General features: G+C 39.0%; 1 protein-coding gene and 1 long non-coding RNA gene across 5 annotated transcripts in view; one reads left to right on the top strand and one right to left on the bottom strand.

Annotated features, from left to right (window-relative positions):
* Nucleotides 1-18278, top strand: part of LOC136794387 (uncharacterized) — a 39477-nt gene that overhangs the window by 20333 nt on the left and 866 nt on the right. The window contains exon 2 of the long non-coding RNA XR_010841079.1: nt 217-280. This is a non-coding gene — a long non-coding RNA (uncharacterized lncRNA). The remainder of the gene's footprint in view (nt 1-216; nt 281-18278) is intronic.
* TLR1 (toll like receptor 1) overlaps nt 14188-18278 on the bottom strand; it is a 41879-nt gene continuing 37788 nt past the window's right edge. For all 4 annotated transcript variants that reach the window (XM_067036286.1, XM_067036287.1, XM_067036285.1 and 1 more), the window contains one exon: nt 14188-16710. In XM_067036286.1, the coding sequence (XP_066892387.1) occupies nt 14259-16649 (2391 nt within the window). In that variant the 5' untranslated portion in view covers nt 16650-16710 and the 3' untranslated portion in view covers nt 14188-14258. The remainder of the gene's footprint in view (nt 16711-18278) is intronic.

The raw sequence follows: 18278 nt of genomic DNA, 5'->3' as shown, positions 1-18278 counted from the left end.
TGGCTGGGAAGGCCAAGTGATAATAAGAAGAAATAGGAATGGTGGCTCCAAAATTTCAGCAATCTGACTGGAAGAGAGTGGGAAGGGGTTAATTAGAGGCCTTGTCTTGAAACGACGTGGTAAAACAAGCATGACATTTTAAAATGTAGACTGCAGAGAACAGATCAATTTTTTCAAAGCAGCACTTTTTGAGGTTTTATTTATACTTGACTTTAGGTTCAGATGACACTGCTGGAGATCACTAAGGAAGATGAAAATTTCCAAATGGATTTGTCCACAGGTGGGTGATGGTCAATTTTTAAATGGATAATTATAATAGGCTTATGTAAATGTGAAATTGGGGGGTCCTTAACACAAAATTTTTTTCACAATTATGTTGAGGTTCTTTAGTAAAAATGTATGTATTTCTACATATATTGTAGGGATAAAATCATACAATGAATAACTGTAAAGAAAAACAAACAAAAAAAAACAGTCTGCTCTACTGCCCACCTAAACATATACAAACATGTCTACATTCACATATACATGAAGTCAGGTGCTGGATGCATGCCCATCGGAAATATTGGAGAGAGTGTTGTTAGCTTGTTGAATAAGCTCTAAAATTTCTTTCATCTCAGAAATTCTCAAACGACTCTGACCAGTACACATATTCTATACAGCCCTCTCAAGAAAAAATAATCACTTGGGGTTTTTCATGTCCGAAGACATATTCTTCCCTTTCTCAGAGCCCAACATTTTTAAATATTCTACACTCTCAGTGAATGGGGAATTTTCTTTACTTATTTTTAATTCCCAGAAACAAGTCAAGCCAAGTTAGAGAGTAGTATTCTGTGTCATCATTATCATCATCGTTGTGATCACTATAGCTTGCATTCTTCCTAAGTGCAGAAAGTATTGCAAATAAGATATCGGCTAATCCTCACTACAAAGGACATAGAACATATATATGATTCCCATTTGACAGAAGATGAATCTGGTTCAGTCAGAATAAGAAACTTGCCCAAGGCCATCTTCTGGTAAGAGATGGAGTCAAGATTTAAAACTGAGTCTAAGGGCTTCCCTGGTGGTGCAGTGGTTGAGAATCCGCCTGCCGATGCAGGGGACACGGGTTCGTGCCCCGGTCCGGGAAGATCCCACATGCCGCAGAGTGGCTGGGCCCGTGAGCCATGGCCGCTGAGCCTGCGTGTCCGGAGCCTGTGCTCCGCAGCGGGAGAGGCCACAACAGTGAGAGGCCCGCGTACCTCAAAAAATAAAAATAAAAAATATATATATAATAAAATAAAACTGAGTCTAGGGACTTCCCTGGAGTGGCTAAGACTCCGTACTCCCAATGCAGGGAGCCTGGGTTCGATCCCTGGTCAGGGAACTAGATCTCACATGATGCAACTAAGAGTTTGCATGCCACAACTAAGATACCCTGCATGCCGCAACTAAAGATCCCACATGCCACAACTAAGACCCAATGCAGCCAAATAAATAAATACTTTTTAAAAATAAATAAAACTGAGTCTATCTGGCTCCAAAGCCCACAATATTCACTACTTCAGGCACCTAAGAGTTTGTATACTATTTCCCCTGCCTTCACCTGGAACTTCTAAAATCTTTAAATCCTTATTTGCAATTAGCAGTGAGAATAGTATGCTCAGAACCATATGTGCTGATATCTTTGGCTAGTAATTTTTTTTATCCCCTTCAAAAGTCTTTCTCCAGTTTCCTTCCTTTTTTTCCCCCTCTCCTCTTACTCTGGGCTTGAGAGATATCTGCTCTGATATCCCTCCACCTCCCCGCCCCCCTCCCCGCCCACATACTCAGTTGTTCAGTCACTCACATACATTTCTTCCCTTATGCCTTCCCCTGATTTTAGACTTCTACCTGCCGTATTTCTGCCTTCATATAAAATTTGCAACCAACAGAGAGCTTTGGGTTACCTCAAGTGGATGGAGGTTTATTTTAAAGATAAAGCTCTTGCAGTCTAGCACATAGTCTAGTATGAAACATATGTTATTTGGGTAGAGCTCTTCTAGTTAATTATAAGTATCAGTAAGAGAAAATAGTGACAGAATTTTTTTCTGAATTTCTAAAAAACAAATATAAGCGAATAAAATTCTCACATGGTTAGGAAATTCAAATCATTTATCATTCATTTACTACACTCAGTGAGTATAAGGAGGGGAGAAAATTTTAATTCAAATAAATAAGCAGTGGAAACCTAATAATTTTGCAGAGATTTGGTACTTTATTACCAAGGACTATAGCAGCATTGTCCAATAGAACATAGAAAGAATGGAAGTCACATAAGTAACTTTAAATTATCTAGTAAACATGTTTAAAATGACAAAAAGAAATTGGTGAAATTAATTTTGATTGTATATTTTATTTATTCCATTATATCAAAACGTTCGCATGTAATAGAAAAAAAAAACTACTAACAAAATAGTTTACATCCTTTTTTCATAGAATGTCTTAGAAATATGATGTGTATTTTACACTTACAGCACATTTCAATTCAGATTTGCCACATTTTAAGAACTCAGTAGTCACACATGGCTAGTGGCTACCATGTTGAACAGATAGGTCTAGAGTCTTAAGTTAATAAATGGCCATCCTACAATTAACCAACAAACTGGGACTCTAATTCACCACAAAATATTTCCCGGTAATGCCAAATATTGCTATTTCTCATTTCCTCACCTCCCTGATTCCAGTTCCTGCTCCCCTTCTCATCTGACCGTGTTCACTCTGCAAATGATCCTGTTATGGAAACATCTATCAGGACCTGTGTCCCCAGAAATTATCCCAAAGGCTTTAGGGGCAAGAAAGGGGAAAAAAATCTATATAGGTATATAGATAGATAGATATTTTGGAATGGGTAGAGAAGAGAGAGGATAAGCAAAGACTAAAGAAATATTAAAGAGGAAAAGAGAGAAAAATGGAAGGTTTGGAAAAGCCAGAAGGACAGCAGATTAAAAAAGCAAAAATCAAAGAGCTGCGAGAAAGAATGGAGAAGAACAAAATGGAGAAAATTAGGATGGAAGGCAAGGGACAGGAAAGAAGAGAGAACAAAAGAAGGGAGAAAATAAAATATATAGGTTAAAGAAGGGAGTGGCAAAGGAACACAGTAGAGAAGAGGAAAGTTTAGATTTCTCATTCAGGTGCTAATTATTATTATAGCTTTATTAGTGAGTTGCTTGGCATTTATCTTAGACAAAGTTATAGAGAAATTCAATGATGTATTGATTGGCCAAAAAGTTCGTTCGGGTTTTCCATGTTAAACCCGAACTAACTTTATGGCCAACCCAATAATAAGCTTCCTATAAGACACGTCAGCGTAGGACTCTCCCTGGATTTCCTTGTTTGCATCCAAACCACATGTTACTGTATTGGCTGAATACGAAAAAATTACACACTGAATCATGCTTACTAAGATATGTTCCAAAACATCCAGTGTTCTGCTAGAGCCGGCTTACTCCAGCTCATGAGAGCCAATTTTTAATTTTCGAGAATTTGGTGGACTTCCCTGGTGGTGCAGTAGTTAAGAATCCTCCTGCCAATGCAGCGGACACAGGTTTGAGCCCTGGTCCAGGAAGTTCCCACATGCCACAGAGCAACTAAACCTGTGCACCACAACTACTGAGCCTGTGCTCTAGAGCCTGCTAGCCACAACTACTGAGCCTGTGTGCCACAACTACTGAAGCCCGCTTGCCTACAGCCCGTGTTCTGCAACAAGAGAAACCACCACAATGAGAAGCCTGCGCACCGCAACAAAGAGTAGCCCCCGCTCGCCGCAACTAGAAAAAGCCCTTGTGCAGCAACGGAGACACAACGCAGCCAAAAATAAATTTAAAATATAATAAACAAATTTTTTAAAAATTAAATTGTATATACTTGCAATTAAGTAAACTATATTAAGAACAAAAGTAATAAGTACTCAAAACCCATCACTTCCTAATTATTTTACTATATATTTACTATTATTATGCTCTTGAAGTTATTTACATCTGTAGTATCTGTATGGTGGAAATATACACAGTGGTATATTGCTGGTACATCTCCTTCCAACCCCACCTTTAGTGACATCATATTTGTACCTTGAAAATGACCACACTGAGAGTATTTACACCATGCAATTGGCAAAAACTATAAATCAGGACTTTGTTTTGTTAATTTTCTGGAATTATTTTTGGAGAATCTGTTGTTAAACATTTACCAGCACACCACTGCCTCTGGTATCATCTATATCTAGCAAAAAAAAGAAAAGAAAGGAAATCATTTCTCTAACTCAATGGTTAACTGTTTAAAAAAGCTATCTCTTACTTTTGGTTAAATCATGTTCAGTGTTTACATTCTTGTGGTATGTAAATATTGGGGCACAGCTGAAAACTACATTGTATACTATGATTACGACTCCACGATTACACTTAAGTCTGACTTGTAGTTGCTGCCATTCTGCAACGTCCTTGCCCCTCTCTCCTCTGTTAGATTTATTAGATTGTCTGTTTTCTGGAATGCGTGGCATCTTCTTTCTTGATTTTCACCTGTTGTAGTAGAACACATCTTCCCATAGTTTCCTAAGAAAGAGTGCTTTGACGGTTAATTTGGAGCAAGAATGTAAATGTCCTGCCTCATATTTGGTTGATTGTTTGGCTGGATCTAAATTTCTAAGTTGCAAATAATTTTCTCACATAATTTTGGAGATTTTTCTATTTTCTAGCTTATAGTATTGTATTGAGAAGTGCAATGCCATTTTGATTTGTTTCTTTGTACATGCTTCCTCCCTTTCTCTCTTTCTCTCTCTTCCCCCACTCCCTCCCTCCCCTCCTCTCCATCTCTCTCTCCCTCCCTCACCCCCAGTCCTACCTGCCCTCTCATTCTTTCTTTCTATGGAAGCTTTTAGAATCTTGTCCTTGGTGTTCAAAAATTTCAAGGGAAAGTACCTTATTCCTTTCATTTTGCTGGGCACGGTTTGGAGATGCAGGTCCTCCCATGGAATTTCTCTATTTTATTTCTTGGATAATGTCTTCCCCTCCATTTTCTCCTTCTGGAACTCCCATTAGCTGGATGTCGACCTCCCTGATTTCGCTCTTTTTTTTTTTAATTTTATTTTTGGCTACGTTGGGTCTTCGCTTCTGCGTGCGGGCTTTCTTTAGTTGTGGTGAGCGGGGGCTACTCTTCATCGTGGTGCGTGGGCTTCTCATTGCGGTGGCTTCTCTTGTTGTGGAGCATGGGCTCTAGGCATGCGAGCTCAGTAGTTGTGGCATGCAGGCTCAGCAGTTGGGGCTCGCGAGTTCTAGAAGCACAGGCTCAGTAGTTGTGGTGCACAGGATTAGTTGCTCTGCGGCATGTGGGATATTCCCGGACCAGGGCTCGAACCTGTGTCCCCTGCATTGGCAGGTGGATTCTTAACCACTGCGCCACCAGGGAAGCCCCAGGATTTAGCTCTTATTTCTTATTTTTTTCTCTTGCGTTCGCAATTTATCTTTTTGTTCTAATTCCTTAGAAATTCCCTTCGTGTATTTGGGGGAGGGGATTATCATATTTAAGTTCTAAGAAGTCCCTGTATCTTCAAGTTGTCTTGAAAGAGAGGTGAACATCCTCATGGGCCTGATGTGACCACATCATCAACATGCAGCACTCCTGTCCCCTGACTCTCAAAGGCACGGTGCCTGGGACCTTGTTGATTAACTTTGATGATGGATTTTTATTAAGGGTAGTCATCCACTTGTGTGTAGGTGTTAACCTGGGGAATTCAAGAAGGGACTGTGTCCTAGTATGAGGATGAAGTCCATCAGAGAGCTCAGGAACAGCCAAGGAAGGCAGGGATGAGCTGGTCCAAAGTGTCGTGGAGACACAGGAAGAAACAGTCCAGAAAGAGAGCGTGAGAGGTAGCCAGGAAGTTCAGCACGCCTCTGAAACCCTCAAGAGGGACAGATTTCCTGTCACCACAGAGGTTGGGGACTCAAATTGTTTTACTTGAAAATAAAAGGAAGTGGTAATCCCACAACTAGAAACTTTGGCGACAATCATGTTGCACTAATGAGATTAAAGTTTTTCGTGTGTTTCTTTTCTTACTGGATCCTGTTTGGAGCTGCCAGCTCATTGTCAATATATCAGTTGGGATCTTAGTGCTTTTCTGTTTTATCTTATTAGTTGTTTCTATAACAAAGGAAAAGAGAATTTTTTTCTGTGATATTAGCTACCGGTTTACTTCCCAATTTATTATTTCCCCATTTGTCATTTTTAGTGGTTTTTATTTGTTTGCTTATTCATTTGCTTGTTTGTTAACATAGAGCTGTTTCCGGGGGGGGGGGGTTGTAGTCAAATTCTGTCCCTTTTATGATTTTCTTTCATCTTAGAAAGCCCAGAACAATCTAGACTGAACATGATCAGCAGTTCAGCTCCAGTTCCACATTTGGTGGCATAAGATAATGAAGATAACAATAATTGCAATAGTAATGACATCAGTATAAGAGATCGCATTTATTGAACTTTTGCTTTGTGCCAGCCACTGTTCTTTGACGTTACATATATTAACTCATCTAATGCTCCTAACAACAGTATGAGGCAGGTATTACTATTCCTATTTTAGATCCAGGGTAACAAAGCAGAGAGGAATTACATAACCACTCAGGGTCACTAGAAGGAGGTGGAAGAGGCAGAATCCAGGCTGGGGTAGCCTGTCTCAGGAGTGTTCCGCCTACCCACTGTGCACCTCCAGCCCTAGAGTGAGTAGCCAGACCCTGACTTTCCACACATAATATCTCTGGTTTCTTAACCATCCTATAAGAGAGGTATGGTTATTATGCCATTTTACAGATGAGGAAAAGGAGGCTGGAAGAGGTTAAGGAATTCATCCAAGGACACAGAGTTATAGAGAAATTGAGCCAGGATTTAATTCCAGGATGCTTATCTGCAGAACCCAGCTTCATAACCTTTATTCTCTGCTGCTTTCACCTCTAATGGAGACCTAGTTTTGTTCTCCTAAACCCTATTTCCTTTCTTTGTTGGTTGTAAAAATTTTAAGTACAGAAAAATGTAAAAGCAAAAGCAAGCATCAAGCACAGGCAAGTGGTGATAACGTTTTTGTATATTTTCATCTAGACTTTTTTCTCTGCATATTTTTAACATATTGAAACCATCCTGTGCATACAATTTTGCATCCTATGTTTTTCATTTATATTGTAATATAAGCATTCTCTTATGTTAATAAAGAAAGACTTCTTATACCTTTATCTAGTTTGTGGTAAAAAACACATAACACAAAATTTACCATCTTAACTGTATATACTACTTTTAATAATTGTAAAATACATCACTAAATGAGCCCAGCACATCCTTCCATTGTTGGAAATTTGAAGTGCTTCAAATTTTTCACTGTTAACAATGGCTCTGCAATTAACCTATTTGTAAAGAAATATTTGTCCACATTTTAATTTACTTCCTTAGGATGGATTTCTAGAAGTGGAATTATAGGTCAAAGATCATGAATATATATGTATGTATGTATATATATATATATACATACATACATATATATACACACACACACATATATTTATGTATACATATATATATTCCAAATTAAATGCCCATTCCCTTGCAGTCTTGTTAATATAACAAGCTGATAAAAATGGAAATATTTTTAATTTCAATGTGGTCGAGAACCCTGCAGTGAAGTGTGAGACTAGATAACTGCAACCCTTTGCTGACTTCTAGCCAATAAAAAAGATTGGAAAGTCTGAGAGAAATTAAGGATTAGAAGAGGATTTTGGAAAGGGTTTTTGGTGTATTATGAATTCCCTCTTACATCAATCCTAGGAAAAGGGGCTTCAAAAGAACCACTTGGAAAGTTGGCCATGTGAACTTTGCCCTTTGGGGGACGTATTGTAAACAGTCTTTAATTCATACCTGGAAATCTAAAGGTCTTGGCTAGCTACTCTAAGGGTACATTTTACAAATAATGAATTTAGGCTTAGAAAGTTAAAGTAAATTATCCAATGTCATTTATATATAAGTAATGGAGTTAGCATTAAAACCCAGACGCTGTGAATCAGAGCTTGCTTATGTACCCAATCTGCAATGGTTTTTTTCTTTTTAAATTAACTAATTTAATTATTTTTGGCTGTGTTGGGTCTTCATTGCTGCGCACAGGCTTTCTCTAGTTGTGGCGAGCAGGGGTTACTCTTTGTTGTGGTGCACAGACTACTCATTGAGGTGGCTTCTTTTGTTATGCAGCACAGGCTCTAGGCGCATGGGCTTCAGTAGTTGTGGCACATGGGCTCAGTAGTTGTGGCTTGCGGGCTCTAGAGCGCAGGCTCAGTAGTTGTGGCACATGGGCTTAGTTGCTCCATGGCATGTGGGATCTTCCTGGACCAGGGATCCAACCCATGTCCCCTGAACTGGCAGGCAGATTCTTAACCACTGCGCCATCAGGGAAGTCCCTGAAATGTTTATTCTCCTTTACCTGTGACATCTTTCTTACTTTCCTTACTATATATTTGTTCACATTTTGAACTGATTCTTCATCTCCCAACTTTGAATTCTTGAGCAGGAGATTCCACAAATACAATTTCAAGCTCCTAGGGGCTCCTTAAGACCACTTACGAGATCAGATATTTACATATAGGATTGATCTGACTTCTCAAAATCTTGAGTTTGTTAAATAAACTTTAACTGACTTTATAACTCCCTTTAAGGATTTTTTTAAGACTTGCAATATGTAATGAGTTGAATTGTGTCCCCCCAAATTCACTTGTTGAAGTCCTAAACCCCCGTACCTCAGAATGTGACCTTATTTGGAAACAGAATCATGTATATTATATTAGTTAAGATGGGGTCATTAGGATGGGCCCTAAGCCAATATGATTGGTGTCCTTATAAAAAAGGGAAATTTGGACACAAACAGGCATAGAGGGAAGCCCATGCAAAGAAACACAGAGAGAGACAGTCATCTATAAGCCAAGGGAAAGAGGCCTGGAATAGATCCCTTCGTCCCTCAAAAGGAACCAACCCTGCCAACAACTTGATATTGGACTTCTAGCCTCCAGAACTGTGAGCCAATAAAATTCTATTGTTAGGCTACCCAGATTTGGAGCCCTAGCAAACTGATACACAACTAGTACTGAACAACTGAAACTTGGTTAAGAAATCTTGAAGTTCAATACAGGAAAGACTTTCATCCTAGAGAAAACAGGAAAATCCAGTTCTAACAACTGTTGCAACTTCCATTACAGAACGAGAGGTTTCATACATTTTTAGCATGTATTTCATGGTTTAAAGTTGCTTTCTATTATAAATGAAATATAAATGATGACTTTCCTGTAGCCCTAAATTTTAACTCCATAGCTTGACTTCTGAGACCCTTGACAATATGATCTTAATCTAACTTGCCATGCTTATATCTCACTGTTGTTTTTCATAAACTTCATGGTCCAGTCAAATTAAGACACCAGTCCCAGAATAGGCCTGGGTATTCCTGTGTCTTCTCCACATCTTTCTACTTGGAATGGCCTTTTCATTCCTCATAATTACACATTGAAAAATCCAACAGTCTTCTTTCAAGGCCCAGTGGAAAAACCATCACTCCTAAGATGTTTTTCACTCAATCTAAATGGTCTCTGAACTTCCATTTATGTTTTTGTTTCATTATTTTTATTTTAGTTATCTGCATACATGTAATGTCCTCTGATTGACTGTAAGTTTTTTAGGGGAAGAAACAGCTAGCACAGGTTAAGTGTTACATGGGTTTCTCCTCCCAAAAGTGAAGACTCAGACAAGAGCTTTGTGTGGGGGTCATTTGTTCTCAAGATGTAATCTCAGGGCTCAAGAGTGAGGAGACTGAGAAGAATGAAACAAGGAAGAACGGAAAGCCAAGCCAAGAGTGAGTTATTGAGCTGGTTACTCCCGTGGGCAAGTAAGTTTCAGTCCCATGGGGCATTCTGAGGAATGGTCTAGACTATGCCTCATTTTTTTTACCCAAGAATAAAAGAGAAAGGAATATTTATCTAATGACTCCCATCCCTTTAGAAGTCAAGGATCTCTTCCCAGGGTATCTTTTGTACTTCCAGGTTTGTGCATAGACCAGAATAGCTGAACAGGCTTCTACAAATGTCCTGTAGAGTGGTATTAGTGACATCATGGGGCATAAAGTGAGAAGTAGATGGTGCAGCTATGACAAGGTGCTGCCGGGCTACAGCTGCCCAGCACTGGCTGCCAGAGTAAGAGCCTCTAGAGACTGACTGATGAGTATGGAAAACAGCTGATATCATAAAGCTGGGGAAGAAAGTCTGATAAAGCCCATTTCTTGCACTGCTCCAATCTGCTCATGCCCTATTTTAATAGTTTCCCCAAAGACAGGGATGCTGTGTATGGAAACAGTACACATCGACTATATTCCTCCCTCTGATCAAAAGAGCAAAGACTCTCCTGCATGCTATTTCAGACAACTAGAATCTTAGCAAGATATCCAGCCACAGAAAACCAGACTCAATTCCATTTGGCCTGAAGTGCAACAGACTCTTGGTTTGCGACCCTGAGAAAAGTATTCTACTGCAAGTAGTTTATTTCAGAGGTGTTCCCAGGAAACACCCTTGGAGGAATGAGGATATGAAATAAAAATAGAAAGGAAGCCAATAAAGTCATTTCTACCATAGAGAATCAGGATTCCATCCTACTGGGGGATTCAGGGAGAATGTAAAGTATACCCCAGGTTTGTCTCCCCCAAAATGGGTGAGAAAGTTGTGGTATTTATATGCCAATTCCTTTCTCGCATTGGTTGATGGCTGCTTTGAAGGACAACTTCCAGCACTTCTGAAATGCCCTTTGTGTGGACTAAGTGGCTTCTCATGGCCAAGAAGAAAATATTTCAGGCAAAGAATCTTCAGTATTAGCAATAAACAGCCTTCAACATGCAGAGGCAAATGCTGAGTGGAAATGAGGAGGACACCAATAGCTTTAGAAATATGCTTTAGAAACCCAGCTACAAGTATAAAGTATATACAAGTACAAGTATAAAATGCATGGAGTTTTCTAACATTGACCCTGGCACAAAGGGACATTTATCAACTGAAGTTGTTTGAATAGGTGCTTCTCTCTTTTTTTTTTTGGCGGTATGCGGGCCTCTCACTGTTGTGGCCTCTCCCGTTGAGGAGCACAGGCTCCAGACGCGCAGGCTCAGCGGCCATGGCTCACGGGCCCAGCCGCTCCGCGGCATGTGGGATCTTCCCAGACCGGGGCACGAACCTGTGTCCCCTGCATCGGCAGGCGGATTCTCAACCACTGTGCCACCAGGGAAGCCCAGTGCTTCTCTTGATTACATGATAAATTCAATGAATTCAGTCCTACCAAAGAAATAGGTGAATCCTGATGAATATAGATGTAAAAATACACAACAAAATCCTAGCAAACAGAATCCAACAACACATTAAAAGGATCATACACCATGATCACGTGGGATTTATCACAGGGATTCAAGGGTTCTTCAATATACACAAATCAATCAATGTGAAAACCATATTAACAAACTGAAGAATAAAAACCATATGATCATCTCAATAGATGAAGAAAAAGCTTCTGACAAAAATCAACACCCATTTATGATAAAAACTCTCCAGAAAGTGGGCATAGAGGGGACTTACCTCAACATAATAAAGGCCATATACGACAAACCCACAGCAAACATCATTCTCAATGGTGAAAAACTGAAAGCATTTCCTCCAAGATCAGAAGAACAAGACAAGGATGTCCACTCTCGCCACTCTTATTCAACATAGTTTTGGAAGTGCTAACCATGGCAATCAGAGAAGAAAAAGAAAAGGAATAAAAATTAGAAAAGAAGAAGTAAAACTGTTACTGTTTGCAGATGACATGATACTATACATAGAGAATCCTAAACATACCACCAGAAAACTACTAGAGCTAATCAATGAATTTGGTAAAGTTGCAGGATACAAAAGTAATGCACAGAAATCTCTTATATTCCTATAAACTAATGATGAAAAATCTGAAACAGAAATTAAGGAAAGACTCCCATTTACCATTGCAACAAAACGAATAAAATACCTAGGAATAAACCTACCTAGGGAGGTAAAACACCTGTACTCATAAAACTATAAGACACTGATGAAAGAAATTAAAGACGATACAAACAGATGGAGAGATATACCATGTTCTTAATTGGAAGAATCAACGTTGTGAAAATGACTATACTACCCTAAGCAATTTACAGATGCAGTGCAATCCCTATCAAATTACCAATGGCATTTTTTACAGAACTAGAACAAAAAAATCTTAAAATTTGTATGGAGACACAAAATACCCCGAATAGCCAAAGCAGTCTTGAGGGGAAAATACGGAGCTGGAGGAATCAGACTCCCTGACTTCAGACTATACTACAAAGCTACAGTCATCAAGACAATGTGGTACTGGCACAAAAACAGAAATATAGATCAGTGGAACAGGATAGAAAGCCCAGAGATAAACCCACACACCTATTGTCAACTAATCTATGACAAAGGAGGCAAGGATACACAATGGAGAAAAGACAGTCTCTTCAATAAGCGGTGCTGGGAAAACTGGACAGCTACATGTAAAAGAATGACATTAGAACACTCCCTAATGCCATTAGAACACTCCCATACACAAAAATAAACCCAAAATGGATTAGAGACCTACATGTAAGACTGGACACTATAAAACTCTTAGAGAAAAACATAGGAAGAACAGTCTTTGACATAAATCATAGCAAGATCTTTTTTGATCCACCTCCTAGAGTAATGGAAATAAAAACAAAAATAAACAAATGGGACCTAATGAAACTTAAAATCTTTTGCAAAGCAAAGGAAACTACAAACAAGACGAAAAGACAACCCTCAGAATGGGAGAAAATATTTGCAAACGAATCAAAAGACAAAGGATTAATCTCCAAAAATATATAAACAGCTTAAGCAGCTCACTATTAAAAAAACAAACAACCCAATCCAAAAATGGGCAGAAGACCTAAATAGACATTTCTCCAACGAAGACATACAGATGGCCAAAAAGCATATGAAAAGCTGCTCGACATCACTAATCATTAGAGAAATGCAAATCAAAACTACCATGAGGGATCATCTCACACCAGTTAGAATGGGCATCATCAGAAAATCTACAAACAACAAATGCTGGAGAGGGTGTGGAGAAAAGGGAACCCTCTTGCAGTGTTGGTGGGAATGTAAATTGATACAGCCACTATGGAGAACAGTATGGAGGTTCCTTAAAAAACTAAAAATAGAACTACCAAATGACCCAGCAATCCCACTATTGGGCATATACCCTGAGAAAACCATAATTCAAAAAGAGTCATGTACCACAATGTTCATTGCAGCTCTATTTACAATAGCCAGGACATGGAAGCAACCTAAGTGTCCATCAACAGATGAATGGATAAAGAAGATGTGGCACATATATACAATGGAATATTACTCAGCCATAAAAAGAAATGAAAGTGAGTTATTCGTAGTGAGGTGGATGGACCTAGAGACTGTCATACAGAGTGAAGTAAGTCAGAAAGAGAAAAACAAATACCATATGCTAACACATATATACAGAATCTAAAAGAGAAAAAAAGGTTCTGATGAACCTAGGGGCAGGACAGGAATAAAGATGCAGACGTAGAGAATGGACTTGAGGACATGGGGAGGGGGAAGGGTAAGCTGGGATGAAATGAGAGAGTGGCATGGGCTTACATATACTACCAAATGTAAAATAGATAGCTAGTGGGAAGCAGCCACATAGCATAGGGAGATCAGCTAGGTGCTTTGTGACCACCTAGAAGGGTGGGATAGAGAGGGTGGGAGGGAGACATAAGAGGGAGGAGATATGGGGATATATGTATATGTATAGCTGATTTGCTTTGTTATAAAACAGAAGCTAACACACCATTGTAAAACAATTATACTCCAATAAAGAGGTTAAAAAAAATAGGTAACTAATAAGAACCTGCTATATAAAAAAATAAAATAAAATTCAAAAATACAAAAAGAAAAGAAATAGGTGAATCACTCATGTGGTAGAAATTAACTGTTTAAATAGAAATTATAACATTTCATCAAATTTATTACCACATATACATGGGGAACTGGGGCCTGAAAGGACATATACATTTTTATCTACATCCTAAATTCAGAATCATGTTTATATCCATATTGATGCAAAATAAAGTCATTGCTGGAGCTTCTAAAAGCAGCAACATTTTTTCCGAATGCAGCAGAGGAATATTTTTAGATTTGTGTGTGACTTATTTCTTTTGCTTTGTCCATCAGTTTAATATTAATGGATGCTCTTAGATTAGCCCAAAAAAGTCCATGTTTGCTCTTCTCCTTGGGCCATTCCAAATAAGTTCTCTGTGCCATGAGAGCCCTCAGCTTGTGATAGCTGCTAGGAATGGAATACTGTGGAATGGGATCCAGCAAGATCAGGATTAAGTTATTAGTTCCTTCATTGAAGAGATTGTGATGGGCAAAGTAGAGTTCATAATGGCACCACTCACTATGAACAAAGTTGGGAGACAAAACAAAGATGGACTTGTAACTTTTCTCAATGCAGTTTATGATATTTTCCACGATGCTCTTGCCAGGAACAAAGTTTCTCTCATGGAGACAAATTCTTATATCTTCTTTTTCCAGGTTTGGTATTAATTCATTCTTCACCCAGGCAGAATCATGCCCACTATATGAAATAAAAGCATGGAACTGGAGAGCTCTTTGGAGTTCTTCTAAGGGTACATTCCTAGCCCTGCGCCGGGTCTGAGTCCACTGAAACACCATCCTGAGATACCAGGGTAGATCCAAGTAGATACAGAGGACAGTCATGGTAACAGCCAATACCAGCCCAGGGACCCCAATGGTGACAATCAGCAGAGCTGTGTTGCAGGATAATTGAGATACATGGAAGTCCTTTAGTGGGGTTCCCTTATAGCTTTCTGGATAATCACACTTATAAGAATCAGGCCAACCCTCTACCACTTCACTTGATACTTGGCCTACACTTTGGATAAAGTCTCTTAACTCACATGTACATTGGAATGGATTGTTCCCTGCTTTTAGGGAGCTAATCTTCTGGCAGCTCTGGAAGAAATCAGCTGATGGGTTGGAGACTGAATTATAGTCAATGATCAGTATGGAAAGGCTGCTAAAGGTACCACATCCAGGAAGGTGGGCTAAAGAATTGGAAGCAACATTGAGTTCTTGCAAAGTTTCTAGACTGGTGACATCTTTAGGGATGCTCCTGATTCTGTTATTGTGGAGATCAAGAACCTTGACCCTGGGAGGTAAACATCTGAAAACAGAGTCCGTAAGTATATTTGAAGACATATTTAAACTTAATAAACCTCTGGTCCAAGGGCAATTTCCTTCACTTTCATCATACTTTAGGAAATTCTGGCTAACATCCAATTGTTGTAGAGACTTCATCTCCTTGGTCATATGAACTATATTTGCAAGTTCTTTTAACTGATTCATTTGTAAACTGAGTGTCTTCAAATTAGTCAAGTTTGCACAGTTTTTAAAAACTGTGTCTGTTAAGAGATTGTTGGAAAAATTCAAATACAGAAGTGGGCTAATTTGGGATGGGCAGACCATGTGGACCATGTGTGCAGCAGACACTGTGAGATGCTGGATGTTCATATTTGAAAGTATTTTATAGATATAACCTTGCGGAAGACTGAACACATCATTGGCAACTTGGTGTATAGACAAGGCCTTCAGTGAAGTACCAGCATAATCAAAATCTCTGAAGTCAACGCGACCTTGTAGTGTCACATTTGAAATTGAGAAATACTTGATGTTTGTATGCCAAACCAACTGGAGGATCATAATGAAGGAATTCCAAGTTGTTTCAATGTTGTTTAAAGTAAGATTTGATAACCTTGAATTCTTTTGAAGTCTTGACAGAACATTTTGGAAAGAAGAACACCCATTATCATCTAGCACACATTTGATATTAGACAGTTCCAGACTTATGGCGGTGCTGACTGACACATCCAAAATAAAATGGAATTCATTTCTTGTGGGGAAAACAATGTGCAGACTCTGGGTGTTAAGGTCTCGAAGGCTCTCGGGGTCTTCTTTTTCCCCATAAGTGTCTCCTAAGACCAGTAAAACTTTACTGATGTGCAAATAAGCAATCGGCAGCATGCTGGATTTTTGTAACTGTGTGGCACTCAACCCCAGAAATTCTAGTTGAGACATGTTGCCAAACTCTTGGCATATGGGCAGAGTATCAAATGCATTAAATGAGAGGTCTAAGTGCTTGAGGTTCAGAATAAGGTGGCAAGAAATCTTCTCCAGCTTGTTGTGGGACAAATCCAAGTATTCCAGTTCCTGGTTAAATGTGAAAACACTCATGTCAAGATACTGAATTGTATTATGAGAAATTATCAAAATCTTTAGCTTTGATAGTGATATGATGTCAGAAGTCTGAAGTTCAGAAATGTAGTTTTGTGATATATCTAAGATTGTTGTGTTCAGGGATAGGTCTTTGGGAATATGGGTAAGACCCGTTTTTGATCTGTCAACTAAAAATTCACTTTCATCAGATAACTGGGTTCTGATCTCAAGTATTAATATGAAGATGATGGCAAAATGGAAGATGTTAGAATTCGTTTTAGTCATTTTGTAACAGTAGACAATCCTAAGGGTAGTTGCTATTCTTCAGAGCATCTTGATACAGACCCTAGGGGGGAAAAAAATCAACATTAATTGACTGTATTAAATTAGGCATGGTTGACATTAAACATTTTTTACTAGAGACTCATTAAATGAAGGCTACATTATTTGTAGTCACACAACCTGAAACCAGGAAAATGTACATATTTATAAACAATTATACTATCTCTAATCAAATAACTTTTAATATGGATATGTAATGGGTTGAATGGTGACCCTCCCCCCAAAAGAGATATGTCTGCCTCCTAACCATGTCCTAATCTCCTAACTGAATATTATCTAATTTAGAAAAAGGGTATTTGTAGAGATAATTAAGAATCTTGAGAAGATCATCCTGGATTATCTAGGTGGTCTCTAAATCCAATGACAATTATCCTCATAAGAGAAAGAGGGAGCATTATTTACAATAGCCAAGATACGGAAGCAACCTAAGTGTTCATCAATAGACAAAAGATAAAGATATGGTATACGTATACAATGGAATATTACTCAGCCACTAAAAAAAAACTGAAATCTTGCCATTTGCAACAACATGGATAGATCTAGAAGGTATTACGCTAAGTGGAATAAGTCAGACAGAGAAAGACAAAAACCACATGATCTCACTTATATGTGGAATCTAAAAAACAAAATGAACAAAATGAAAACAGATTCATAGATAACAGAGAATAAATGTGTGCCAGTGGGGAGGCGGATGGAGGGTGGGAGCAATAGGTGAAGGGGATTAAGAGGCACAAACCACCAGTTATATAATAAATAAGTTACAGGGATGTAATATACAGCATAAGGAATATGGTCAATAATATTGCAATAACTCTGTATGGGGACAGATGGTTACTAGACATATCGTGGTGATCATTCCATAATGTATTCAAATGTCAAATCATTCTGCAGTACATCAACTACACTTCAATTAAAAATAATAATTAGGGCTTCCCTGGTGGCGCAGTGGTTGAGAATCCGCCTGCCGATGTAGGGGACACGGGTTCGTGCCCCGGTCTGGGAAGATCCCACATGCCGCGGAGTGGCTGGGCCCGTGAGCCATGGCCGCTGAGCCTGCGCGTCCGGAGCCTGTGCTCCGCAATGGGAGAGGCCACAACAGTGAGAGGCCCGCGTACCGCAAAAAAAAACACAAAAAAACAACAACAACAACAACAAAAATAATAATTAGAATTTTTTAAGCATAAAAAATTATAAAAAAGAGAAAGGCAGAGGAATATTTGACAGAGACAACAAAGACTTGGAGAAGAAGGCCATATGAAGATATGAAGATGGCCATATGAAGGCAGAGAGCGGAATGATACACCCACAAGGCAAGGAATGCCAATAGCCAGAGAGCCACCAGAAGCCAGAGAGGTTCTGGAGAGAGTGCAGCCCTGCTGATGCTCTGAATTTAGACTTCTGGCCTCCACATCTATGAGAGAACAAGCTTCCGTTGTTTTAAGCCACCAAGTTTATGGTAACTGGTTACAACAGCCATAGGAAACTAATACAGATGGGTTTACACATTCAAGGTGAGTCCTCTGACCCCAACCTCCCCAAGATCCTTTAGAGCTCACGCTAGGATTCACAGCT

This window comes from Kogia breviceps, chromosome 6, assembly GCF_026419965.1.
Source record: "Kogia breviceps isolate mKogBre1 chromosome 6, mKogBre1 haplotype 1, whole genome shotgun sequence".
In the NCBI taxonomy this organism is placed as follows: domain Eukaryota; kingdom Metazoa; phylum Chordata; class Mammalia; order Artiodactyla; family Physeteridae; genus Kogia; species Kogia breviceps.
The sequence above is the reverse complement of the archived record's forward strand: the minus strand, read 5'-3'. Positions and strand labels throughout refer to the sequence as shown.